Source organism: Pristiophorus japonicus, chromosome 12 (assembly GCF_044704955.1).
Source record: "Pristiophorus japonicus isolate sPriJap1 chromosome 12, sPriJap1.hap1, whole genome shotgun sequence".
Taxonomy (NCBI): Eukaryota; Metazoa; Chordata; class Chondrichthyes; family Pristiophoridae; genus Pristiophorus; species Pristiophorus japonicus.
The window spans coordinates 61,529,513-61,557,089 of record NC_091988.1 but is presented as its reverse complement, the minus strand read 5'-3'; the positions used below and the strand labels follow the sequence as shown (position 1 = coordinate 61,557,089).

At 41.1% G+C, this 27,577-nt stretch overlaps 2 protein-coding genes across 2 annotated transcripts in view; one reads left to right on the top strand and one right to left on the bottom strand.

Annotated features, from left to right (window-relative positions):
• Positions 1–843, bottom strand: part of glyctk (glycerate kinase) — a 51,590-nt gene extending 50,747 nt beyond the window's left edge. Inside the window, exon 1 of the mRNA XM_070895563.1 lies at positions 669–843. The gene's annotated coding sequence lies outside the window, so the exon portion shown is untranslated. The remainder of the gene's footprint in view (positions 1–668) is intronic.
• On the top strand, positions 18–27,003 carry wdr82 (WD repeat domain 82). The gene is made up of 9 exons (XM_070895566.1): positions 18–393; positions 5,584–5,681; positions 10,603–10,669; positions 12,002–12,101; positions 18,687–18,803; positions 19,880–20,035; positions 21,625–21,694; positions 24,728–24,870; positions 25,115–27,003. Exons 1-9 carry the CDS (start codon positions 233–235, stop codon positions 25,142–25,144), a joined length of 942 nt encoding a protein of 313 aa, XP_070751667.1. The 5' UTR covers positions 18–232; the 3' UTR covers positions 25,145–27,003.
• Positions 27,004–27,577: the final 574 nt, after the last annotated feature.

Here is a 27,577-nt window from a genome sequence, read left to right as displayed (position 1 = left end):
CCAAGCCCGGCCTCACAATGTGAAGGGACGACAAGTAGGCGCCGCCATTTTGACCCGCTGCCACACCGGCCTTCTCATGTTTATAATCTAGCAAAACGCGCCTCTCGCACCATTGTTTTCCCTCCTCAACCACCGCTGGAACCTACCGATTGTTTTTTTTTAATTGCCGTCCACCTTGTCTCCCCTCTCCCTTCCCCCAAACAACATCGCCGCCTGAGGCGAGGGAGACAAGATGAAGCTGACGGATAACGTGCTGCGCAGCTTCCGAGTGGCCAAGGTCTTCCGCGAAAACACCGACAAGATCAACTGCTTCGACTTCTCGCCCAACGGCGAGACGCTCATCTCCAGCAGCGACGACGACTCCATCGTGCTGTACGACTGCCAGGAGGGCAAGTGAGTGAAGTCCACGGCCCCTTTGTAAAATCGCTGCTGCGAGGCCTGCAAGCCCCGGCCTCGATTTTCACCCAAGGCTGGATCAGCTCCCCCGGGGACGCGGAGGAGTAGAGTAGATACGGGCAGTGGCCCAGAAGAGAGTGAAAGGCTGGAAAAATAATCAGTTGCCTATTATTTAATATTTGTTTGAAACAGGTTAGAGGGGAGGGGCGGGGGAAATAATGAATTACAAATATGGTGGTTAGGGCCAGAGATAATAGCACATTTTTTTTTACCTTTTATCGTTTCCTCGTCACTCCCATAAAATGATCTTAATTCGCGGTCCTGGAGAGTCCGGTGTAAAGTGCAGTGAGTGGCTGCAGGATTCCTTCTCCCAGGTGTGCAAGGTGCAGGCAAGCGGGGAAACCAAGATGTCACTATTTTACCTCCAGTGGTCGAGCACATGTGTTAAACCTGTATGTTGAAGAAAGCAAATTGTATGTTCTATAGCGTCTTTAACGTTGAAAAATGTGTCCCAAAATGTAACCAGTCAAAAATCCAGGCTGAGTTATTAAATAGTTCACTATGGTCAAAGAGCCGGAATTTAGGGAGGAAATTTCAGAGATTAGGGCCGAGATTAAAAGGCAGAAACCCACGTCACATTTAAAAAACACTTGGATATTCACCTGAAATACCATAACATACAGGGCTACGGACCAAGAACTGGTAAGTGGGATGAAACTGGATTGCTCTTTTTTGACCGGGACAGACACCATGGCCTCCTTTTATGCGTTTCATTTATATGATTAACAATGACTGAAAACACAGTCGCCAAGGGGCCAGAATGGGAGGAATGCAGATCTTGAAGGGTTGTGGTGCTGGAGAAGGTTACAGAGATAGAAGGGACATGGCCATGATGGGATTTAAGTGCATCCAGGTCTGTGCAACATGCCCCTCCTTTAAAGAAAACACTATTTAAAAAAAAATTGGATCTTAAAATTGGCTTATTTTCCTGGCTAGTTTTCTCTCCAAGGCATTGTGTACTTACGGTACAGTTCTATGGTCACTAGTCATTATTCATGCGTAAATCTTGGCAGTGAGTGCTGGCAGGTTATTCCACTATCGCGGGGTCCATCACAGTTGAGCCTGATCTTGTCCTTGCCCATTGTCCCTGCATGCAGATTTTCAGTATCGGTTGCAGGACAGAGGGAACATAAAGAACCGAATGTTATCAGGATATCTATGCTTGATTTAAAATAGCAAATTATTTTATCTTCCCCAACTAAGGAGGTGGGCTTCAGACCTGCTTCTCTGTCATGCTGTGTAATTGGCCAAGAAACATGGCAAGTAGTACAGGGGTAATGGGCTCTGCCATTGAAAGGGTAAGCCGGTGAGGCAGCAAATGTCACGAGCAACTATGGGTAGTGTCCCTTAGTTGACGTTTATTTTATTGTAGGGGGTGAGAAGATACTTGACTGGTGTGGCTGAATTTAATGGAGAACAACACTATATGGCAGTAGTTGAATTTGTGACAAATTTTTATTTTTATTTAGAACTTGTGAGCATGCAATAATTGGTTAAATAGCATGGAGAGAACGGTCTTGTTGCTGTTTTTTCTGATATTTGGGCATGGCTATTTAAGGGAGGTCATAGAACTAGACAACAGTAATAGTGATAGTAGAGTATGTAATACTTGTTAGATGGACCACTGAATGCACTCCATGCACCTGCACACATCAATTGAGTATCTTTTGTGATAAAACTTTTTGTATGTAGAATCATAGAAAATCACGACACATCCGTGTCGGTCAAAAAAGAGCTAACAGCCTAAGCACTAGCACTAGGTCCGTAGCCTTGTAGGTCACGGCTCTTTAAGTGCACATCCAAGTACTTTTTAAATGTGATGAGGGTTTCTGCCTCAACCACCCTTTCAGGCAGTGAGTGAGTTCCAAACCCCCACCACCGACTGGGTGAAATGTTTTTTCCTCATCTCCCCTCTAATCCTTCTACCAACTACTTTAAATCTATGCCCCCTGGTTATTGATCCCTCTGCTAAGGGAAACAGGTCTTTCCTATCCACCCTCTCAATTTTATACACCTCAATTAAATCTCCCCTCAGCCTCCTCTGTTCCAAAGAAAACAACCCTAGCCTATCCAATCTTTCTTCATAGCTAAAGTTTTCCAGTCCTGGTAACATCCTTGTAAATCTCTTCTGCACCCTCTAGTGCAATCACATCTTTCCTGTAATGTGACCAGAACCATACGCAGTACTCAAGCTGTGACTTAACTAGTGTTGTATACAGTTCTAGCATAACTTCTCCTGCTCTTCTATTCTGTGTGTCGGCCAATAAAGCAAAGCATTCCGTATGCCTTTCTAACTACCTTATCGACCTGTCCTGTCGTTAAGGATCTTTGAACCTGCACTCCAAGGTCCCTCTGTTCCTTCACACCTCTTGGTAACCTCCCATTTATTGTGTATTCTCTTGCCTTGCTGTCCCACCCCCGCCCTTCCAAATGCATTATCTCATACTTTGCCGGATTGAATTCCATTTTTCACTTTTCTGCCCAACTGACCAGTTCATTGATATCTTCCTGCAGTCTAAAGCTTTCCTCCTTGCTGTCAACCACACGGCCAATTTTTGTATCATCTACAAACTCCCTTATGTCTCCGACATTTAAGTCTAATCGTCAATATATACTACAAAAAGGAACCGAGTACTGAGCCCTGTGGAACCCCGCTGGAAACAGCCTTCCAGTTGCAAAAACACCTGTCAACCATTACCCTTTGCTTCTTGCCACAAAGCCAATTTTGGATCCAATTTGCAACACTCACCTGGATCCCATGGGCTTTTACTTTTTTGATCAGCCTGCCATGTGAGATCTTGTCATCGACCCTCCTTGTTACCCCCTCAAAAAATTCAATCAAGTTAGTCAGACACGACCTTCCCGTAACAAATCCATGCTGACTATCCTTGATTAATTTATGTCTTTCTAAATGAAGGTTTCAACTGTCCCCTCAGCAATGATTCCCGTAATATGCCCACCACCGAGGTTAAACTAACTGGCCTGTAATTACTCAGTTTTTCCCTTGCTCCCTTTTTAAACATTGGTACGACGTTAGCAATTCTCTGGCACAACTCCTGTAGCCAGGGAGGATTGAAAAATGCCTCTGCAATTTCCTCCCTTGCTTTTTTTAATAGCCTGGTCCTGGTGATTTATCTACTTCCAAAGATGCTAGACCCCTTAATACTTCCCCTCATGTTTATCCCATCCAATATTTCACTCTCTTCCTCCTTAACTTCAACGTCTGCATCGTCCTCCTTTGTGAAGACAGCCGCAAAGTATTAATTAAGCACCTTACCCGCATTCTCTGCCTCCACACATAGATCACCATTTTGGTCCCTAATAGGCCCTATTCTTTCCTTCATTATCCTCTTGCTCTTTATGTAATTATAAATCATTTCTTTCATTCTACTTGCCAGTATTCTTTCATGCCCTCTCTTTGCTTTCCTAATTTCCTTCTTAATTTTACCCCTATACTTTCTATACTCTTCCAGGCTTTCTGCAGTATTGAGCTCTCGATATCTGATATAAGCTTCTCTTTTTTTAAACCTTATCTTACCCTGTTTGCATCTTGTCATCCGGGGCTCTAAATTTGACAGTTCTACCCTTTTTATTTGTGGGAACATGTTTACCCTGAACTCCATGTATCTCCCACTGCTCTGACACTTGCGTACCTTCAAGTAGCTGTTTCCAGTCCACTTTTTCTAAATCGCTTCTCAACCGAGTAAAATTGGCTTTCCCCCAATTTAGAACTTTTACTCTTTGTCCTTATCCATAATTATGCTAAAACTAATTGAATTATGACCACTACCACAATGCTCTCCCACTGATACTCCTTCCACCTGCCCAGCTTCATTGCCTAAAACTAAATCCAGAACTGCCCCCCCCCTCTTGTTGGGCTTGTTATATATTGGCTAAAGACATTCTCCAGAATGCAATTTGGGAATTCTGTGCCCTCTGTACCTATTACACTAATAGTATCCCAGTTAATATTAGGGTAATTGAAATCCCCCACTATTACTGCTCTATTGTTTTTGCACTTGATTGTTTACATTAATACTAACTCATCTGTCAAATTGTCTTCCTCATTAACTGTCTCTTTCCCCCACCCCCTTTCTAACTGATTATTATATGCTTTTGTTATTTTCCATTTGTTTCCGTATCTTCATACTTTTTTGTGTGAAGTAGTGGAAGGAAATGCAGTCTGACAAGCTGTGACCTGCGCGCTCCTTCCATGACCATAATCATCATTATACCAGCTGGCAGGGTACCTAGTCCTATACGGTGTGAGGGTTTTATGGGCTCCACACCCAACATTTTCAAGTAACCCCGCTGGATGTCAACCCAGAATTCAGAGGCAAAGCTGCGGTCTATACTCGCAGGGACATCTAGAGCGGGTTTCGAACCCTGCACCTTTTGACTAAAGGGAGGATATGCTACCACTAAGCCAAAGGCTTGCTCCCATTTTCCAGTAATACACAATCCTTTCCCCTAATTTCAAAATAAGAGAGAGTGATGCACAAATGCTTTTGGGGGAGGGGGTAGCCAGACAGATGGAAGAAACATAAATGGTGGCTAGTTGAGGGGCTTGGGGGGGTGTGGGTAACAACAACAACTTGTATTTATATAACGCCTTTAATGTAGTGAAACGTCCCAAGGTGCTTCACAGGAGCATTATGAGATGAAAATATTTGACACCGAGCGAAAAACCTTACTTGGGGTGAATAGAGAGTCCCTTTTCTGGAGTGAAAGACATTCTTGTGTGATTTGAGGTGGAGAGGGAAAACCTGTTTGTTTAGAAGAGGAGACACTGTTGAGGCAGGAAAGGGAAACCCTGTTGTATGGACTGGAGGGGCATCTTGCTTGCTGGGAGCAGGAAGGACAGTTGCTGACTGATCTTAGTGGGTCCATATTATAAAATTCCATATCTTCTGATTCATTGTGATCAATGCCATGGAGGATCCATTAGTTTTTTTAGTTTTTATTGTGTTGACAGACCAGTGATTTGTGTCAACCTTAATTGTTCAGGTTGAGGCCTGACAAAGGAGAGTTTAGTGAATTTTCGGGATTTGGCTAGCGGTCTTTTTTGAAATTTGCTTTTAAGCTTGCGCTTCACATCAGTTAATGTAAATCTTTCTTATCTGTCAGACCAAAGAGGACACTGTACAGTAAGAAGTATGGGGTAGACCTGATCAGATACACACACGCAGCAAATACTGTGGTTTACAGCTCTAACAAAATCGATGGTAAGTTAGCTGCTGTCATACAAATCTCTGGCTGTTTGGTTTCTGTTGCATTGACCTTCTTGAGGACTGGGCATCCTTTGCATCTTGTAAGATCAATTGTCACGGTATAAAGCTTTTTATAGCAGAAAAATCTAAACATTAAATCAATTCACAGAATTAATATGTGAATTGAATTTCTAGTGCAATAATCATATTTAAAATAACTTTGGTCTTGTAGTGATTTTTATTATTGTTCGGGAATGTCACCAGCCCTAAACATGTTAAATAGTTTTGTTCTCATTGTCACCTAATTTGGGTTACTTTTTATCAGTTTTTTTTTGTCTCAGTAAGTTTCATGTTGTAATGGAACTTGTGCTTTAGTCAACACACTGTCTAATCAATGCAAAAAAACAATGCATTTGCTTTTGACATCTAGTTTTGTTTGCTCTATTTGTAAGTCAGTATAATCTCGTGATAATTCAGTTATTTTTGAAGTAAAAAAAAATCAACTTATCCAATAAATATATGAAACAAGATGGGAATTTAAAATGTGGATTATCAGATATTTTGAACTGAATCAAATTTGAGGGGTATATGGTAGATGACAAAAACAATAAGAATTAAGGAGAGGGGAATTGATGAATTTTTGCACAAAGCATTTTTTCTTCTCCCTTTGAAAAGTGTTGACTCATAACTGGATACAGTTTGAAGGGTGCGGTCAATCCTTTGAGACCTCACCCAAGGGTGCATTATTCAAGCAAGCCATGACGATGAAAGTTACCAAGCTATTTGACATGGTCTGGGGAGGGCAGTGCAGGGGTAGTATTCACAGCTAAGCCTGACCGTGTCCTGATCAGATTTATTTGTTTTCTTATTTCCTCCGCCGCCCCCCCCCCCCCCCCCCCCAAAAAAGAATCTGCACATGGACACCTCCAGCAAGGATTGTGACTGGGTAGTGCTGAGTGGAAATGCTGGCTGATTTGATTTTTTTTCCCCCTTCTCCCTCCTCCCTAGCCCCCTCCTCCCTTCCCCCCCCCCCCCCACTTCAAGGGTATGGCAGCCAATTGTGCTTCCTCGGATGTCACAGTGCCTGCGATTAGCTTCCTCAGCACCGACTAGGAATAGAATCGCACACTTTATTGCAAAAGCTTCTGTTCAAAAGTTTGTTATAAGTTCTGAAACTAAAGTTATGAGAATAGAGTCAGAAAGATTATCAGGAACCTAAATAATTTAGAGATGCTACATGGATAGTCCTGAGGTGAACATGTGCAACTCTTATCAATATTTGGAGGGTGTAGCCCGCCTGCTCTGCTTCCACCTTTGTGTACATTTCAAGTGTTATCAATACCCATTTTAAAGATGAGCAAAATAATATAATGAATTTAAACATCTTTTTGCTTTCCCTTATCTTGGTATCTTGCATACTTTTGTTTGACTGAGTTCTCATGAAACACTGGTTGCTGGTTTTGGGTGAGTTAATGAGCCCAACCATGTGAGAAATGGGCAATCACTCATTGAAGCTGAGTTGTTGAGAATTTAATAATGTTGATTCCGCTTCCTCATGCTCTTCTGCACTGTAGCTCTTCCAAGGAAATTGTGGTCTATAGGGAAGTACTTGCAGTGGAAAATACTTCCGCAAATCAGTCACATTTGTTATAAAATAAGCAAAAAATGTTCACGGTATATCAATTTATAATATTGCAATATCATAGTACCTGGATATTTTCGATTAAGTGGAAGTCCTCGTGTGCGCATTACTGACATAACAGCCCATGAATGATGAAGCCATGCTCCACCGTATCACACTTGTTCAATGCTTGAAAATTTTAAACTAAATAATATACCCAGCAAAAGTATTCATGGCCCACTGAACATCCATGTAATATGACTGTTTTATTTCTAATTTATTGTTTCTGTCTAATCTTAAAACAGTTCATCCCAAATAAAGAGACCTGCTCATAGAATAATTGCTGTTGTAAATGTACAACATTTTATTAGAAAGATGAATAAGTGGAATTTAATGTAATTGCAATAAAAAGTTAATCTGAAGAGCATGTACAAAATATAGTGAAACCTGTAAATTATGGACACCTAAGGGACTAGCATCAGCTGTCTGTTTTTTGGGAGTGCCCATTTATACAGGTATCACTGTACCTGTCAAAATAAACAGTATTATCCTTTTGATTATTTGAGTGTTTGTAGCTAGCTTTTCGGGTTTATTTGTCTAGAATAAATTATTCAAATCCACTCCAATCTAATGAGAAGGTATTCCTTCTGCTTGTTTTAAAATTCTTAAATAAATGTTAAACCTACAGCACAAATCTTGTCTATAGCTCAACACAAATTGATAACTTAGTTTAGAGAGCTGGTGTGAGAGATGCAAATGTTACCTTGCTGTCTTAAAAGTTACCTTCAGGGGTTCTACTTATAGTATGTTTGATAGAGGAATTATTATTTGCATTTTGCCCAATGTATAATTTAACAATGCTTGATTCAATGCAAATGGATTTGGAACAATGAGCAAAATCCTTCAGTTTAAAAAAAAAAATGGTTCTTGGGGTTTCCTATTTTAAAGCACTATATTTTCAACGCTCAAATTATTTCATGCCTCGAATCAAGAATTGTGGACTTTTGTACTTGGGTACGTTCCTGTGTCAGAAGCTTGCTGTGGGCAACCATAACAAACCCGAGACCTGCCCACTCTTGACATGTTATTTTGGAGGGCCAATAAAGTGTGTTATGGAATTGGGATGGAAGTAGTTGGTGGATTGCTGTTATATCTCCAGTTAATTTTTCAGTTTTAATATATGGAACTTTAATTCTTAACGCTAATTAAATCTTGGCCTTTTCTAGTGTCCTCCCTCTCTTGACATTGCTAATTCATACAAAAGCAGGATACTTGAATTAAAAGATTTCTATATAATTTAAGTTGTTAACAAGCAGTGTGAAATCATGATTTGACAAGGTTGCTAACAATCTTTCTGCAGCAAACAATTGCTGATCTCAGCCAATGATCATGTTTCCTTGGTAATGGGAGTTTAAATCAGCTAGATGTTGGGTGTGTATTATGTAGTGAATTTTATTTGTTTGGAACCTGGATCACTTCTCCAGAATGAAAATGATGGATGATGCAAATTAAATTGTTGGATCAAAATCGAAAAAAGTTGTGAGAACTTTGCTCTGCCTTTTGAAGTTGAGCTTTGTTCATAGGCCCAGCCAGAACAACGGTGTAATCCATAGACAGTATTGCCTTTAGTTTTTGAAAACAAGCTGAGAAACCAGTTGCAGGTGTTTTGTATTTGCAGTACTGTGATGGCATTCACGTCCTTGCCCCTGTGCGATGGGCCAGTGCAGCAGATGTCCGTGCACTATTCTGCCTGTGCCCGTGCAGAGGTAGTTGTTTGTACAGTTTGAGGGTTTGTGACACCACCCGGTTGATGGAGATAACTGTACAAGCCACTGCCTTGCCCGGGCCAGAGATCAACATCACCCAAAAGAGAACTGGAGCTACTCTTGGTTGTACCCACCATGTTCAGAAGATTAAAGAAGCCACTCTTGACAAAGTTGTACAAAGTATTTTTTTTTGTCTAGGAACTTGTTTATTTCAAATTCTAAATAAAATGTTATGTTGCAAAAAATTTGTTTTTTAATACTTGTTGCTTCATGCAGAGCTAGTAGATTTTTATAAAGTTACGATTCATTTCATAGCTTACAATTTGTGATGGGGCTTTAATTCCTGCAAAAACCCGTTTCCAATAGAAAGTTTAACTAACAGTGGGATCAACAATTAGCCTCCTTATAACTCCCGGTGGTGAAACATAACTTGGGTCCTCAAATCTAGTATCTCAGTTTGGGAGGTCAGCAGATGCATTTCATGATTCTTAAGACATGCCTCTTACTACAACTCAAAATGTCTTGCAAGACGGAGAGATCAGTTTCTGAAAGCCGAGACCTCTGCCTGGATGATTCAGTTGTGTGGAACTGTGGACTTCTGTGTGTCCTCCCTGCCAAATGGAAATCAGAGATTTTCCATCAACTCCCACCCAAACACAAACCCTACTCTTTTTAGACCCATGGAAAAGGCTGCAGAGTCAGAAATGATGCAAAGTAGCAACTCTGGCTCTTCAGGGAGCAGTGTGCCTTTTCAGTTGCCTACCTAACCAGTCACTGTACTTCAAAAAGTAATTGTTGTGTGAAGCACTTTGGATTTTTTTACATTGCTGCTGTATAAATGCAATAATGGTCCCTCAACCATAATGGACGAATGCCCAGTAGTAGCATTTTGCTTCAAATGGTTTCAGAGCGTGACCTGAAAAGGGCATTGCCAATTGTTCCACAAAGGCCAAATTATGTCCTGCAAATGAGCTCCACATAGCCCAGTATAACCTGTACCACCATTTCTAAATTAAACAATACCGCCAGGATCAAACAACATTGTAAACTCCAAGGCAACCAGTCATGATCCTAAAACCATACTTGCACTCCATGACGAACCCTGCAAGCACATAGCCTCCACCTTTTGTATCATTTCCAAAATCACAACCAAAGACACCCCGGGAAGCTATAAGGAGATCTGGGAATGAGACTTGGGATGCTGGATAATGGAGGAAGAATGGCAAGAGGAACTGAATCACACCTTCTTAGCAACTCACAGCAAAATGTGTGCAGGCCAACTCAATTCATACATAGCCTCACCCCACAATCCCCAAATTGGCTGGATGTCTCACGTATAAAAGGTTAAATCCAGGAATAACCGGTGTTCTATCATTCCATGATGCAGTGCATCAAAGGAGCAAGGGACTGCAAATGCTGCGCTCCCTTCTGAATTTAAAAAGTTAATAAAATTCCTTCTGAAATATAACAAATGATCAAAATGTGTAAACTAGAATATAAAGCAATTTTTTTTCCTTTTCAATTACATACATCCTATATTTCTTTTTAGATACTATCCGGTACTTGTCACTTCATGACAACAAGTACATTAGATACTTCCATGGTCATACCAAGAGGTAAGTGAAATATTTATATTGGTCTTTTCTGTTTAAATTAAAGGCTTTCCCGTGGGCTACACTTCAGTAGTGATCCAATCAAATATGTATTGGGCTATTTCTGTGTGCATCATGTAATAAATAAATTAAATCCCCATTTGGAGCTCTGACTGTCCTTCACTCACCATGATAACGTGCTCCAAAACAGATCAGTGTTGCATCTCTGCTGTCCATAAGACAGAATATACTGTAACGCTGTTAATGTTTCATGTTAAATATATAGGATGTATTTTTTTGTGTATCCTTTAAAGGTAGCTGGTTATTTTAAGTTTGTTTTCAAAAGTGTTGACAGCCTTGCCCATTCTTTATTTGTGAGTCTGAACACTCAGTTCTGGCAGACTGTTTGGCCATAGAGCCATTGCTGCCAAGCTGGATCCTATCCTCACCTAACGTCCATCCATTATCCAGCATCCCAGCATTTTCTGTCAGTGGTTACTGGAATACAATCTGGAGAAGATACATGAGCCATTTTTCTTCTCTCTCGCCAGGGTATGGACAATGCTGGGCAGTTGCTGGGACAGCTCCCCTTCCCTTCCATACAACAGCTTGCATTTTATACAGCAGCTTTAATATAGCAAAACATGCCATGGTGCTTTACAGTTGGGCATTGAGATACCCAAATAGGAATAACGGCTTTGAGGAGGCAGCTGCAAGTGCAGTCAAAGATGGGCTCATGTGTATGGTTGAATAACTTGGGAGATACTGACTGTCGGGTGGTGCATATAGGAGCTGGCCATTTAGATTTGTTGGAGGTTTTGTGCCAATATCTGCTGAACTACACTGGAGCGCAAATCTCATCTTCAGGATCAAAAATGCTGGAAATAATGGGAATCAGTTCTGAGGAAAGGTGATCGACCTGAAACATTAACTCTGTTTCTTGCTCCATAGATGCTGCCTGACCTGCTAAGTATTTCCAGCATTTTCTGTTTTTATTTCAAACTTAAAAATAAGTAAAACTCCCAAAAACTTAAATCATGTTTTTCTGTGTTGCATGAGAAAACATTTTAAGTTGTTGCTTTTTAAATTATAAAGCTATCTGCTATAGTACTCATTTATCAGTTTGCAGCAAAGTAATGCTTTTTTTTTTCTCCATGTGTCAACTATTACGGCATCTTTTGGAGAATGACTTAAAATGGTGAAGTATTTGCACATTTCAGCACTGGCCATAGAAAGCCAATACTTGAAGATGTATTTTGCAGTTAAGCAGACTCTGTTACATTGCACAGTATTGAGATGTGGAAAATTGTCCTGCAACTCCTAATGTTATGCTTGTTTTTTTTTTACATGCTTCAGAGTTGTAGCATTATGTATGTCTCCTGTGGATGACACCTTCATGTCCAGTTCCTTGGATAAAACCATCAGACTGTGGGATCTCCGATCACCCAACTGCCAGGTATGTTCTGCTCATCTCCCATCTAAATAACTCTAGCAACAGCTGTCCGTTTTAGGGAAAAAATGGTAACTGTGAATCAATAGTGTCAGCTTGGATCAGTGGTAGACTCTTGTCTCTAAGTCCGCAGGTAATTGGTTCAAGCCTTACTGCAGGATTTGAGTACGTAATCTAAACTGACATTTCAATGCAGTACCGTTTTTCAGGCAGATGCCTTCAAACCGGTCCCATCTGCCTGTCCAAGTAGATGCAAAAGATTCCATGGCACTATATGAAGAAGAGCATGGAGTTCTCATTGTCTTGGCCAATATTCATCGCTCGACCAACATCACCAAATAAAAATGACTTGGTTACTTAACTCATTCACTTTTGTGGGACCGAATTGGCTGCTTCATTTGCCTGTAAAACAGCACTACTGCACTTTAAAAGTAATTAATTGGCTTTGAAAATCTTTGGGATTTACCAAGGAGGTGGAAGAAGATTTATAAATGAAAGTCTGTTCTTTCTAATGTTGATTAACACCAGTTAAAAAAAATTAAATGTAATTTTTTTTTTGAACAGCATAAAAGATTCACGTTTCTTTTAACCTCTTGGCATTGCAAGTGTATAAATGTTACCTGGTTTGCAGATTCCGTGCATTTAAAAACTCTTAATGGCAACACAGTTATTCATGAATGGAAGGTCACTTCTATAAAGAAAAATAGTTTTGTGCCAGCCTTTTGAAAGTTGCCCAGCACACGTGTCTGTATGTATGCAATCAGCGCTGTTTAGTTTCTGTAGTGTTAAGTTAAAAAAATCCTGAAGTTACTCAATTATTTTGACGGCCAGCTTGTCTGGGTTCAGAAGCTTAGTGTGATTCACAAGCCACAGTTTGGACATTACTGCCACAAGAGCATTATATTTATTGACTACACTTCAAAAAGTACTTCATTAGCTGTAAAGTGCTTTGGGGTGTACCGAGGTTATGAAAGGCCCTATATAAATGCAAATTTGTTTTAACATAAGAAATAGGAACAGGAGTAGGCCATACGGCCCCTCGAGCCTGCTCCACCATTCAATAAGATCATTGCTGATCTGATCATGGACTCAGCTCCACTTCCCCGCCCGCTCCCCCCCCCATAACCCCTTATCGTTTAAGAAACTGTCTCTTTCTGTCTTGAATTTATTCAATGTCCCAGCTTCCACAGCTCTCTGAGGCAGCAAATTCCACAGATTTGCAACCCTCAGAGAATAAATTTCTCCTCATCTCAATCTTAAATGGGCAGCCCCTTATTCTAAGGTCATGCCCTCGAGTTCTAGTCTCCCCCATCAGTGGAAACATCCTCTCCGTATCCACCCTGTCAATCCCCCTCATAACCTTATACGTTTCGATAAGATTACCTCTCATTCTTCTGAATTCCAATGAGTAGAGGCCCAACCTACTCAACCTCCATAAGTCATCCCCCATCCCCGGAATCAACCTAGTGAATCTTCTCTGAACTGCCTCCAAAGCAAGTATATCCGTTCGTAAATATGGAAACTAAAACTGCACGCAGTATTCCAGGTGTGGCCTCACCAATACCTTGTATAGCTGGAACAAGACTTCCCTGCTTTTATACTCCATCCCCTTTGCAATAAAGGCCAAGATACCATTGGCCTTCCTGATCACTTGCTGTACCTGCACACTATCCTTTTGTGTTTCATGCACAAGTACCCCCAGGTCCTGCTGTACTGCAGCACTTTGCAATCTTTCTCCATTTAAATAATAATTTGCTGTTTGATTTTTTTTCTGCCAAAGTGCATGACCTCACACTTTCCAACATTATTATACTCCATCTGCCAAATTTTTGCCCACTCACTTAGCCTGTCTATGTCCTTTTGCAGATTTTTTGTGACCTCCTCACACATTGCTTTTCCTCCCATCTTAATATCATCAGCAAACTTGGCTACGTTGCTCTCAATCCCTTATTCCAAGTCGTTAATATAGATTGTAAATAGTTGGGGTCCCAGCACTGATTCCTGCAGCACCCCACTAGTTACCGGTTGCCAACCAGAAAATGAACCATTTATCCCAACTCTCTGTTTTCTGTTAGTTAGCCTATCCTCTATCCATGCTAATATATTACCCCAACACCGTGAACTTTTATCTTGTGCAGTAAACTTGTCAAAATGCCTTCTGGAAGTCCAAATACACCACATCCACTGGTTCCCCTTTATCCACCCTGTTCGTTACATCCTCAAAGAAGTCCAGCAAATTTGTTAAACATGACTTTCCCTTCATAAATTCATGCTGAATCTGCCTGACCGAATTTTGCTTATCCAAATGTCCTGCTACTGCTTCTTTAATAATGGACTCCCAACATTTTCCCAACCACAGATGTTAGGCTAACTGGTTTATAGTGTCCTGCTTTTTGTCTGCCTTCTTTTTTAAATAGGGGCGTTACATTTGCAGTTTTCCAATCTGCTGGGACCTCCCCAGAATCCAGGGAATTTTGGTAAATAACAACCAATGCATCCACAATCCCTGCTGCTACTTCTCTAAAACCCTAGGATGCACTCCATCAGGTCCGGGGGATTTATCTGCCTTTAGTCCCATTATCTTACTGAGTATCACCTCCTTAGTGATTGTGATTGTGTTAAGTTCCTTCACTCCCCTGTATCCCCTTGACTATCCACTGTTGGAATATTTTTAGTGTCCTCTACCGTAAAGACTGATACAAAATATTTGTTCAGCGTTTCTGCCATCTCCATGTTCTCCATTACTAATTCCCCGGTCTCATCCTCTAAGGGACCAACATTTACTTTAGCCACACTTTTCCTTTTTATGTACCTATAGAAACTCTTGCTATCTGTTTTTATATTTTGTGCTAGTTTACTTTCATAGTCTATCTTCCCTTTCTTAATCATTTTTTTAGTCATTCTTTGCTGGCTTTTAAAAGCTTCCCAGTCTTCTGTCCTCCCAATAGTTTTGGCCACTTTGTATGCCCTTATTTTTAATTAGATACCGTCCTTTTATTTCTTTAGTTAGCCACGGATGGCTATTTTTTCTCACACCCGTTCCTCCTCACTGGATTATATTTTTCTTGAGAGTTGTGAAATATCCCCTTAAATGTACCCCACTGTTCATCAATTGTCCTACACTTTAATCTATTTTCCCAGTCCACTTTACCCAACTTTGCCCTCATACCTTCATAGTCTCCTTTATTTAAGCTTAGTACACTGGTTAGAGATCCAATTTTCTCACCCTTCACCTGAATTTGAAATTCAGTCATGCTATGATCACTCATTCCAAGGGGATCCTTTTCAAGGAGATTGTTTATTAATCCTGTCTCATTGCACAGGACCAGATCTAAGATAGCCTGCTCCCTTTTACATTTTCTGCCTTTTTCATCAGAACTATTGTGAACACTGCGAATTTCTTAATACTCCCCCTTTTATGAGTTAATTTTCATGTATCTACAAAGACTTTTGTTTGCTAATTTGAAAATGCCCTTAAACAAGTTAATTAAAAGAAACACTGGGAGACTGGCCAAGTACTGTCACTTTCTCCATTCAATTTTACCAGTGTTCATTTAAATTATTTAGATAATGTGATTTAAGGATTCCTCCGCAGTGTCCTCAAAGCACTTGCTCTCATGACTTTAGGCAAGTGGATGTGCGTCAAACAAAATGTACAACTGGTCAGTGACAGCACCTGAAAGAAAAAGGGCTAATCTTTCAGGTGAAAGTTTTCTGGTGAAGGATCCCGCATTATGTGTTGACTGTTTCTTGTGTGCCTTTTTAGCAGTTTCTGCTTTTACTTCAGATTTTCTGTGTTCCAAGTTTATTTATAAACTGCTGATTAGAATTTAACCCCCATCCCAGTAAAGGATGGAAACAGATCATACAACAACAGCAATATAAGATTAGTGGATAAACTGCATTTATTACACTATTGGAATGATGTGCCCTCTTATAACGCAGAAATTAGTTAATGTGTTCCAGGCATAGCAGAAAAACCCTCAAATAAAAAAATAAAAGGTTTGGTAAATATGAGACCTCTGTGGGTAAAGTACTCAACATTGAGTATGATTTCTACAATCACCCTCTCCTTAAACCTCCATTTTGTAAATTGGGATTGTCACAACGGGAAGAAAATCCTGACAAGTTTTGTTCAACCAGAACTCCAACTATCTTCAGTTAAAACACTACATCACACTGGAGCAATGTTTCTGTCATCTTCAATCAAAACACCTGCATTGCGAGATCAAAGCAACTATTTGGATGTTGTTTTAGTATAATTACAGTTTCTGGTATTAAACATAAAAGAGAAACTGTTTTAATGCAACAAAACCTTTTTTAAAGCCAACACATCTTGGCACCCCAGATACTTTAAATGCTTTGAATACAAAAATGACAGGCCGAAAAAGGCAATCTGGTCCATTTAAGCCTGCTCTCAGTCATGATGCCTAAATTACCAGCAGTCACGTAATCTCCTGGGACCCAGCAATCAGCGCCACAGTATGTGGTCTCTTCGTGTGGGTACCTACAGTTTGAATGCATGTTAAGGCACATCCCCTTGACCGTATGAGTTTCAGCAGATTTTTAGTCCCTGTGATCTTAAACAAACAGTTCAAGTCCTGCACAGCTCTACCATAACAGCAGGCATGTTTTCTCAGGGCACTATCTTTACAGCTGGTAGGATAAGACTGTAAAGACTTGAGCACACCCACTTTTACTGCATAATGCCGTGGATTTTACATGCTATAATGCTTCTAACATTGTAAAACAAATCTCCGAATGAGAGCAATGCCAATAGAAGATACGCTGATGGTTTGAAAAGTTCACATGCTATAGTGTCCTATTGAGTCAGTCATAACACTGATGATTTGCCCTTTGGCTTTGTTGTGAAAATGATTATGGGAAGGAATGAGTGAATGGGAATCCTGACTTGCAGCCCTTTGCACGCAATGGGGGTAAAACGTTATTCTCACCTAATGCTAACTTCACTGTTATTTTTAATCTTATTCATTGTCTTTTGCCTATGGCAAAGTGGCAAGTTGAATCCAAAATTGGCTCGGAGGCAGGAAGCAAAGAGTAATGGTTGATGGGTGTTTTTGTGACTGGAAGGCTGTATCCAATGGGATTCCGCAGGGCTCAGTGCTGGGTCCCTTGCTTTTTGTGGTATATATCAATGACTTGGACGTAAATGTTGGGGATATGATTAAAAAGTTTGCAGATGACACTAAAATAGGCTGTGTGGTTGATGATGAAGAAGAAAGCTGCAGACTGCAGGAAGATATCAATGTACTAGTCAGGTGGGCAGAACAGTGGCAAATGGAAGGTAATACATTTGGGGAGGTCTAACAAGGCAAGAGAATACACATTAAATGGTGCGACACTGAAATGTGTAGAGGGACAAAGGAACCTTGGAGTGCAGGTCCACAGATTCCTGAAGGTAGCAGGCCAGGTAGATAAGGTGGTTAAGAAGGCATATGGAATACTTGCCTTTATTAGTCGAGGCATGGAGTATAAGAGCAAGGAGATTATGCTTGAACTGTATAAAACACTCGTTAGGCCACAGCTACAGAGTACTGTGTGCAGTTCTGGTCACCACATTACAGGAAAGATGTGATTGCAGAGGAGATTTACAAGAATGTTGCCTGGACTGGGGAATTTTGGCTGAGGAAAGATTGGAGGTACTGGGTCTGTTTTCTTTGGAACAAAGGAGGCTAAAGGGAGACCTGATTGAGGTGTATAACATTATGAGGAGCCTGGATAGAGTGGATAGGAAGGACAGAGGTGTCAACAACCAGGGGGCATTGATTTAAAGTAATTGGGGGAGGTTTAGAGGAGATATGAGGGAAAATGTCTTCACCCAGAGGGTGGTATAGGCAGGAACCCTCGCCTCATTGAAAAGATACTTGGATGTACCCATAAAGTGCCATTACCTACAGGGCTACGGACCAAGAGTTGGGAAGTGGGATTAGGCTGGATGGCTCTTGGTCGGCCGGCAAGGACACGATGGGCCGAAATGGCCTCCTTCCGTGTTGTAAATTTCTATTCTATGATTCTATACGCTGGGTGAAGGATCTGGGGACATGAATTGCTCCTTTTTCTTTCCCCTCTGCAAATATATATATTTTTAAGCGCAAAAATTTATTTTTAATGTGTATATTTTGGGCATAGTTTGAGACTTTATAATCAAATAAAAACCTGGCTTTGAAAATGTTTCGCCTGTAAAAGAAAATTAATTTATTTTATGTAACTTGTGGTAAATAGTGTGATTGTGAATGTATACTCTCGCAGTTCTGCCACACACAATTGGTACGCTCAGCAGTACTGCAGTGGGGAGGTAGCAAGCAGAGGACAGATGCTTTTCCAACTGTAGCAAGAATTAAAGGAAGAATTGCCTCAATCTTTTGCATCCACCCAATGGCTGGTTTTAGAGCAGAGGCCTGGCAACCGATCACTACTTGCTTGGCATAGAGACAACAGAAAGGGGAAGATGACAAAATAGTACTTTAATTGGAGAGCGGGAGAGTGGGAGCGTGACAATCAATCATAATTTTCCACTCTTTAATCTTGTTACCTGCTGATACTCATTTACTGCTTTTATCATTTGCCCAGGGCTTAATGCATCTTCAGGGGAGGCCAACGTGTTCTTTTGATCCTGAGGGACTTATATTTGCAGCTGGCGTGAATTCAGAGATAATTAAGCTTTATGATCTACGATCGTTCGACAAGGTAAAATCTCTAAATTTTAGCAGTTAACTTTGTGTTGCATTCCAGCAATTCCTGTGGTGCGGCACCTTTCAAGAGTGTTGAGTTCAAATTCCAGTTCTTGGTATATGTGACCAGTTTAACTGCACTGGTAGATAATGCATTGTATGTTACTTCTCACAGTTGGGGGATGCAAGTTGCCTCAATCCACTCTTATGTTGGTTCTTGTGACCTACTTGGCAGTGGTGTGGAAGCAAGTCGCTTATGAACGACTTGGCTGGGAAATGGTTTGTGAATTGTGTGGAGGGAGAAGGTGATGGGCAGGATCACTGTTGCGTAACGCCGTCTATCATACTTGCACTGATGTCTGTGAGAGGTGTATGGCAGAAGACTGCTTTGAAGGAACATAATGTTTTTATGTCTTGGGTTGAGTGTTTGCACAACTGATCTACATTCAGGCTCTTGTTGCTCTCCACTCAGTTGGCAGTAGACATACATCCCAATTTTCCCTTCTTGGAGGATCCAGCTAGCTTCCACTCAACTTCTCCCAGATAACATGATGACTGTTTGCATGGGAAATTTTACTGGAGTCCTGCCTGATTAAAAAATTCTGAGGTAAATTTTTTGTGTTCCCGTGTGTCATTGCTGTGGAAGCTACCTACCTCCCTGCACCTCCCACAAAAGGTGACATCCTTTCATTCAAATGGGCTATATTATATTATTGCACCAGAGAAAGTTAATTGTCAGCAAAATGTTCGTGCGCTAGGTTGGTATAGCGGCAGTTGTGGGCTTCCACCAATTATTTCTTGGCGGCGTCCATGTTATATGGAATGGGAGAGGATGTTGAAGAGCTATTATTGCAACTTGCTGCTCCATAGGTAGATTGAGTTGTTAGTCTGAATCACTAATATGCATTTGTCAGTGGCCGAACAACTTGGGCAGAGCCTGGAGGTAAGTGGCCCTTACTTGAGCTGACAGGGAGAGGGGAGTGTTGAATCTATGAGTTAGAAGTAAGATTAAATAAGTTATGAAGTTTCTTATCCAGTAACCCATAAGATTAAAATAGTAAGTGAAAAGATTTTTCCAACTTGTTTTGTTAGGGTCCTTTTGCCACATTTAAGATGCAGTATGAGCGGACCTGTGAGTGGACCGGGTTGAAATTCAGCAATGATGGAAAACTTATGCTGGTGTCTACCAACGGCGGCATGGTCCGGCTCATCGATGCGTTCAAAGGAGCAGTACTGCAAACATTTGGGGTAGGTGGAATTCTTGTTATGAAGGTGAGAAATAAAGCACTAAAGGAGGAGGAGGCGAAAAGTGAGCAGGTGGTGAAGCTCACTCTTGCCTTGGTTAAGGTTGTATTTATTTATTTTTAAAAAGACATTCAGCACAATATGAAATGGGCAACAACAGGCTTTCAGAACCAAAGAAGTTTGCAGCACAGAGGGAGGCCCATTGTGGCTGTGACACCAGTTTGCTACAGCAATCCCACTACTTTGTTCTGTCCCCATTGCACCATATCTTCCTCTGCTTGAAATATTTATCCGTGTTCCCTTAAAAGATGCAAAGGTATCTGCCTCAACCCTGTGACAAAGCATTCCTTGCTCCAACAGTCTGGCATAAAGACATTTCTCCTACTGATGACCACTTGTCACTGATTCTCCAAACAGAGGAAATAGTTTTTCCCTTTTCCACCCTATCAACATTCTTCATAATTTTAAAACATTCTATTAAATCTCCTCCTGGGGCTCCTTTACTCCAATAAACCCAGTCCTAGTATCTCAAATCCTTTCCACCCCAGGCATCACCCTGACAAATCTACATTGCATTCTTAACAGTGGGGCAACCAAGACTGCACAGCAATCCACTCAGGCCTTACTGTTGTCTTGTACAAATTTCTGAGGGCATCTTGGCTCCTATACCCATTTTATAAAACCTCAAGTATTAATGGCCTTTTTCACAGCTGCACTCGCACTTTCAGGGAATTATGTACTTGAACTCTTAGTTTCTGCTCATCCACACCAGCAGCATTTTTCCCTCAAGTGTATACTCGTATTCCTGGTTTTTCCCAAAATCTGTTACCTCACATTTTTCCATGTTAAATGGCATCTACCACATTTCTGCCCATTCCACTACCCTGTCTGTCCTCCCAAGTATTTCCTCCTTGCTTCCCTACTTTTGTCATCAGTGAATTTCAAAATCGTGTTCTCCAAATCATCAGAAAGCAAAAGTGGACTCCGCACTGACCCCTCTGTTGCACCACTTTCAACTCGTCTCCAATTCGAGTGACTCCCACTAAAAGTAACCCTTTGTTTCCCATCTGTTGATGCTACTACATTTCCTTTTATTACATAAACCGGACTTTATGTAACCTGTAAGGCAATTGATCAAACTTCTACTAAAAAAATCTACTTACTTTTGTGCCAAACACCATATATAGAACCAATCTTTGGCTGCCCTTGATTATCCATGCATTTCTAAATGCTCACCAATTTTATCTTGAATTATGCATTTTAAGAGGACAGCATTCCCACAACTACAATTAGCCTAACTGATCTGTAGTTACCCGGGTTGTTCTTTTACCTTCTGGAGCACAACAAGAATTCCAATGACATAAGGAATATGGATATGTGAAAACAGCATAGTGGCTCATTCACTTTGATTACTGCCTCTATTTGGCAAGATTGCAGTTGCAAAAAGTGGGAAATAAGTGTCTTCTATTAAATGGCGCAGCTCAGTTTAGCCTAACACAGTATGCTGCTCTGAAGAGGATTGTAATTTTTTTTTAAGTAAATAATTTCTCAGTGGACAGATTTATGCTGAATTATGTCTTTTGATGTTTTAGGGATACAACAACAATAAAGGTATTAGTTTGGAGGCATCATTCACGCCAGATTCTCAGTTTGTGATGATAGGTAAGTCTAAGAATGCTAGTTCGAGCAGTTTGATTGTGTATTTACCAGGGTAAAGTATCCGTGTTTTTGTTTGGGCGTTGATATTTTGATTAAATTAGTTATTTTTTTTAAACGGTTTTTAACTTCTTACAAAATTGGTAAATTATATTGTGTGTGTGTGTGTGTGTCTCCATTGACTTTCACTGGAGTAGGGTTAACCAATTTTAGTCAAAAGGAAGTGGATCCCCTTATGGATCCATTCAGCAATAATTCTTGCTGGGTTATTTTATAGACAACAGCAACCTACGGGTGTTTTACTGAATGGGCAATCCAACCTTGTGGCAGAGGCAGAGAGTATGGATAAACAATTGTACTCTGATTGAGATGTGACGAGTGGTGACTCACGGGAATCTGTACTAGCGCCTCAGCTTTTCACCATATATATAAAAAAATTAGACTAGGATGTGGGCATTGCGACCAAGGCCAACATTTATTTCCCACCATTAATTTACTTGAGAAGGTGGCGGTGAACTATCTTGAACTACTGCAGTCCTTGTGGTAAAGGTACTGTTAGGGAGGGTGGAGGCCCCGACCTGCGAGAAATCACCAGCCGCAGGTCGGACCATAAAAGGAGCGGAGGTGCAGTGGCCCGGGAGCAGTGTGGAGGCCATTTCAGGGAGCAGCGCGAGCTGGTGCAGGAGGGCGACAACTTGGAGATGGGCTACTGGATTGGATGTCACTAAAATCAAGCTCACTTATTGGAGCGTGGGCAGGTACAACAGGAGAGGTAGCAAGCAGCAGTGAAGCGGTGAGGTCGGGGCGAAGCAGCGGCGAGAGATTGTAGAGTGGCATGATCGGGGCCCCGGGGCAGCACGAGCCAGCCCACACTCTGTGTGTGCGTGCTAGATCCGTGCAGCAGAGTTGATCTCCAGTTGTCTTGGTTAATCCTTGCCACTGGAACAAGACCTAGCTCTGTCAAGCCCATGTGGTGGCTGGTGTGCAATGGCCACCACACGTTTATAAAAAAAAAAAATCCACGCACAGGCATCTTTCACCCTTCAATATGTAGTTCGGGATCTGGAATGTCGGGTCCTTCATTGAAACACCTGTGAACGCATCACTATTTGGTGTGGAAGCAAGTCATCCTCGAGAGATCCGCCTAAGAGAAGTTAGGGAAGGAGTTCCAGGATTTTGACCCAGCGATAATGAAGGAACGTGATATATTTCTAAGTCAGGATTGTGTGTGACTTGGAGGTGATGGTGTTCCCTTGCGCCTGATGCCCTTGTCCTTCTAGCTGATAGAGGTCACGGGTTTGGGAGGTGCTGTCAAAGAAGCCTTGGTGAGTTGCTGCAATGCATCTTGTCGATGACAAACATTGCAGCTATGGTACGCTGGTGGTGGAGGGAGTGAATGTTTAAGGTGGTGGATGGGGTGCTAATCAAGCAGGCTACTTTGTCCTGAATGGTGTTGAGCTTTTTGAGTGTTGTTGGAGCTGCAGTCATCCAGGCAAGTGGAGAGTGTTCCATCACACTCCTGACTTGTGCCTTGTAGATGGTGGAAAGGCTTTGGGGAGTCAGGAGATGAGACACTTGCCACAGAATACCCAGCCTGTGGCCTATATATCAGTGACTCAGATGAAAGAATAGTGTGTTCTATATTCAAATTTGCAGATGACACTATGTTAGGAGGCACAGGAAGTTACAAGGGTTGCATAAACTTGATTTGGGTTCCCTTGAGAGTTTAGATGGTTGAAGGGTGATCTAATTGAGGAATTTAAAATGCTAAGTGGATTCGATAGGTAGATACAAAGCAACTGTGTCCCCTGATGTGCGAATCCAACACAAGGTGGCGCAATCTTAAAATTAGAGCTAGGCCATTCAGGAGCCAAATCAGGAAGAATGGTGGAACAGGCTCAGCGGGCTTAATGACCTACCTCGATTCTTATGTTCCTAAAGCGCAACTCAAATATTGGCCAGATGGAACATTTGTGCTGCAGCAGGTGCTGGATTCCTGCTTCTGATCGCTATCTAATAATCACTGCTGCAAATGTGCTTGCAAATGTTATGAAGTATCAATCTTGTGGACTGCAACGGCCCACTCCCCTTTCCCAAAATATCTGAACAGCCTGCACTCACTGTGTCCTAGCTCGCATAAGTAAAAATCACCACTTGGGCAAGGTACAAGAGGCCAGGTAATGCTTGTGGAACTGTACACCAGATTGAGTCGTAAAAAGAGGTTTCGAGAACGCTGGGGGTGAAGAAAATATTAGATTGTCATCTAGTGGCAAGAATCGCACACTTCACCATAACCAAATTACATTGATGGACTTGGGAAACATTTCCAATGTTTTGACTCGAGTGACTAAGTCATGGACCTTGGACCAGTGATATTTTGAAACCCTGGTTTAAATAATTTAAACTCATAAGACCTCCATATGTATCGTCTATAATTCAAGTTGGGTAACGCTCTGGTAAAGACTGTGGGTGTCAGCATGCTTCCCATCTGCTGGCAACGCAGTACTTTGGGGCTCCGGTGCAATGCCGTTGGCCTTATTTTCTTAAAATAAAAATGGTTTTATTCCTAATTATACTTGCAAAAATGAAGTTCCCTGTCTAGAGTGCTCCACTAAAATGGAGTTGAATTGCTTTTCTTCTCTGTCACTAAAGGAGGGATGAAAGGGCCAAATCAAAATCAATTTTCTCTTTTCACAAAGGAGGAAGCGGCCACTCCTTGGGTCACCATGTGTGCTGCTTTCTGACCGGTTTCTTGGAGGTAATTGAGGGTAATTAGCTCTTTCAAGTTCCCCTCTCATCCTCCACTCCGTTCTATTGTATAATGGCACAATTGAGACGGAGTTTGCCATACCTCACTCAAATTATCTCTCACTTTGTTGCATATCTAATAGAACCCCATTCTTCTCCAAGTCCTTCTTTATTAAACATAACATTTGGGGAATTTAAATAAAGAAATGTAATGTTTTTTTCCCCTCTCCTTTCACTGTGAAATTAGTAAAAACAGATTGTGCAAGAATGATGTGTGTTTTTTGCTTGCAGGATCAGAGGATGGTAAGGTTCATGTGTGGAATGCAGAGAGTGGGTTAAAGGTGGCTGTTTTAGATGGGAAACACACAGGTCCTGTCTCCTGCCTTCAGTTTAATCCCAAGTTTATGACATTTGCCAGCGCATGTTCTAACATGGTAAGTATGTACAGCTGGTTGTTGGAATGAATTAGTTTGCCACAATTTCTTATGAGCATTTTTATGTCAATATTTGCTGGGGACCCACAGACAAAGTTTGAAAGCCTCTGATATAGAAGCTGCCAGTAGCCTTGTTCGGTACAGAATTAGACCATAGGCCAGTGGGCTTTTGTTAACCCTGGTATATGATAGTGTTTTAGTCACTTGGAAGTCCCCAGTAACTATATTCTAATTTCTTCAACAGGCATTTTGGTTACCTACGATTGATGACTGAAGGAAAAAGAATCGGGGTTGTTTTTAATATACTGAAGAAATCAGTGACTGACTGAATGCAGAAAGTTGGGGGTCCAGGTTTTTGTGAGGTCGCTTCCTATGGCGAGATTGGTTTGAACTTGATTACAGACTGATGAGTCAAATCTTTTTTGCTTGGACATCATCAGTCACGGCGATGATGGTTTACAGATACTTCCTGTGGAAATTCTCGTAGAGGAAGTAAAAGGAAAATACTTTTTTTGTTTCCCACTTTCCTCATCATACGGTCTTCAGCTTTTGAACTCATCGTCCCTACATCATGATCATTCTTTTTTCTCTTGGGCATGTGCCAACTCCATTTAAAATTGTTACTGAAACTGTTATCTGGATACGCTTGGATTCCTTTCCAGTGGGTCTTTGCGAGATGTCCCAAGAGCCTGAACGCAGAGCTAATCGGGAGGTGTTGGGGATGGGTGCTAGTGTGGTTGTGATCTCATTACATATCTCAGCCAAAAATTATGCTAGTTACTCGGGTTATAAAAACGAAAGACACATTTCAGTGTTTCATTGTAATGGATGTCAACAGTCTTCTGAAGAACAGAATCATCTTGATTGGATCAGGTGGATGGCCTACCAAAAGAATTGAATTAAAAACTGAAAATGCTGTAAAACACACAACGGGGTCGAGCAGCATCTGTGGAGACAGAAACAGAGTTAACGTTTTAGGTCGGGTGACCTTTCATCAAAACTATCAACCTGAAACTCTGTTTCTCTCAGCACAGAGTTTTACAGCAATTTCTGTGCTTATTTCAGATTTCCAGCATCCATGGTATTTTGCTTCTGGTTAAGAGACTTGAGCTAATTGATCTACTGTGGTAATCAAGACACTTTCTTCATCTTGCTTGAGTCTTGACCAGAAATAGATCCCTGTTACTATATTGTATATTTGTGTACAGTTTAAAACCTGGCTTCAATTCAGAACAAAGTCTTCTTCAAGATGTTGTCGGGATATACTTTATGTAAATACAATGGGATGATTCCAGTTTATTGCATTTTCTTTCATGAATCTGACAAGGTAGCTGAATTTTGCCAAGTTCTGAGATCACACTTTAAACTCAACTCACTTGTAGATTTTAGAATCTTTCTTTGTTTCCCCCCCCCAATCAGCATTTTGAAGTATAAAATTGTTCTATAATATATTTTTAAAAATCTGTAGAACATATGTTGTAGTGAGACATGTAGATTGGGTCTGCTTTGGGTCTTTTGATGTGCCAGAGATACATTTCTGCAGCAGCCAGGGATGTATTTACTATGCAAAAGCTGAGAATCTCTTGATTCATCGTGTTAAATAGTCGAAACAACTGTGGTCCCTGGGAAGGTGGAATCTTTTTTTGGTGGTGTTTAAAACAGAATAAATTTCCACTTTTCTCCTTTTACAGAATGCCCCTCCCTTCTAGGTTTTACTCTTCCATTAAAATTTTGAATGACCTGATAGCTTATTGTGTTGCGGTTCTGTAGCTGTAGTCAGGATCAGAATCCCAAATATAAAATGTCATTCTTATTCAGCTCTTCCAGGAGTAAAGGGGGAAGGGGGCGGTGAAGAGAGCCAGGGAAGAAAAAAACACCCTGTTCCTGCTTAGTTAAACCTCTTAGCAAGTTGACCAATGATGCTGACCATTTCATGGAAATGTTAATGGGCTGGAGAATCTCAGCTTCATGATTGATCAGAGAGGAGTTTGGGATTTTTTTTGTGTGGAGAATGGTAAATTACCATTTTTTTTTTTAAAGAGAGTTGTCAGGGAAGTTATTTACAAATACAATTTTACCTCTAGTGACTATCCGAAAGATGCAACATTTCTCCCCACCCCTCATAAACATAAATACTGTACCTAAACCAGTCCTATCGTTTTCAAAATACACAATCAATTTTGCAACTCATCAGTTTCAAGTGCGTACCTCAATTTTGACCATTTAATGGTCCTGATCAATGTTCCCTCTAATTTATTTTCCGTGTGCAGTCCCTTTAAATTTGCTGTGGCTGCACATGTGCGTTATCTTCCGATGCCAAAAGCCTGTGAGCGGCCAGCGCGGGAGCTCCTGATTGATGTGCGGCCGTGCACCGTAGGAGGAACATTGGTCCTGACGGAAACTTCCAGTAAAGAATTAGATTTTTTAAGTACCTGCTATTTGTTGTGAAGTGAACTCTGTTTTACGTGAGTGAGTTATGGGCTGCAGCACTATCTTGTGGCCAGCATGAGATCATGTGGACACACTGTTTGAACTTTTAACACTTGTTTATGATGTTTCCTGAGTTTTTTTAAACCTGCAGCCTTGTAAATACAGAATTTCTGTCCAGTCAGAAAATAAACATTGTGAACAGAATGTAAATTAAAGGGAACCAATAATTGCCATTTGTGAAGACTGCAGATTTTTTTTAATCCAATTTATAAAAGTA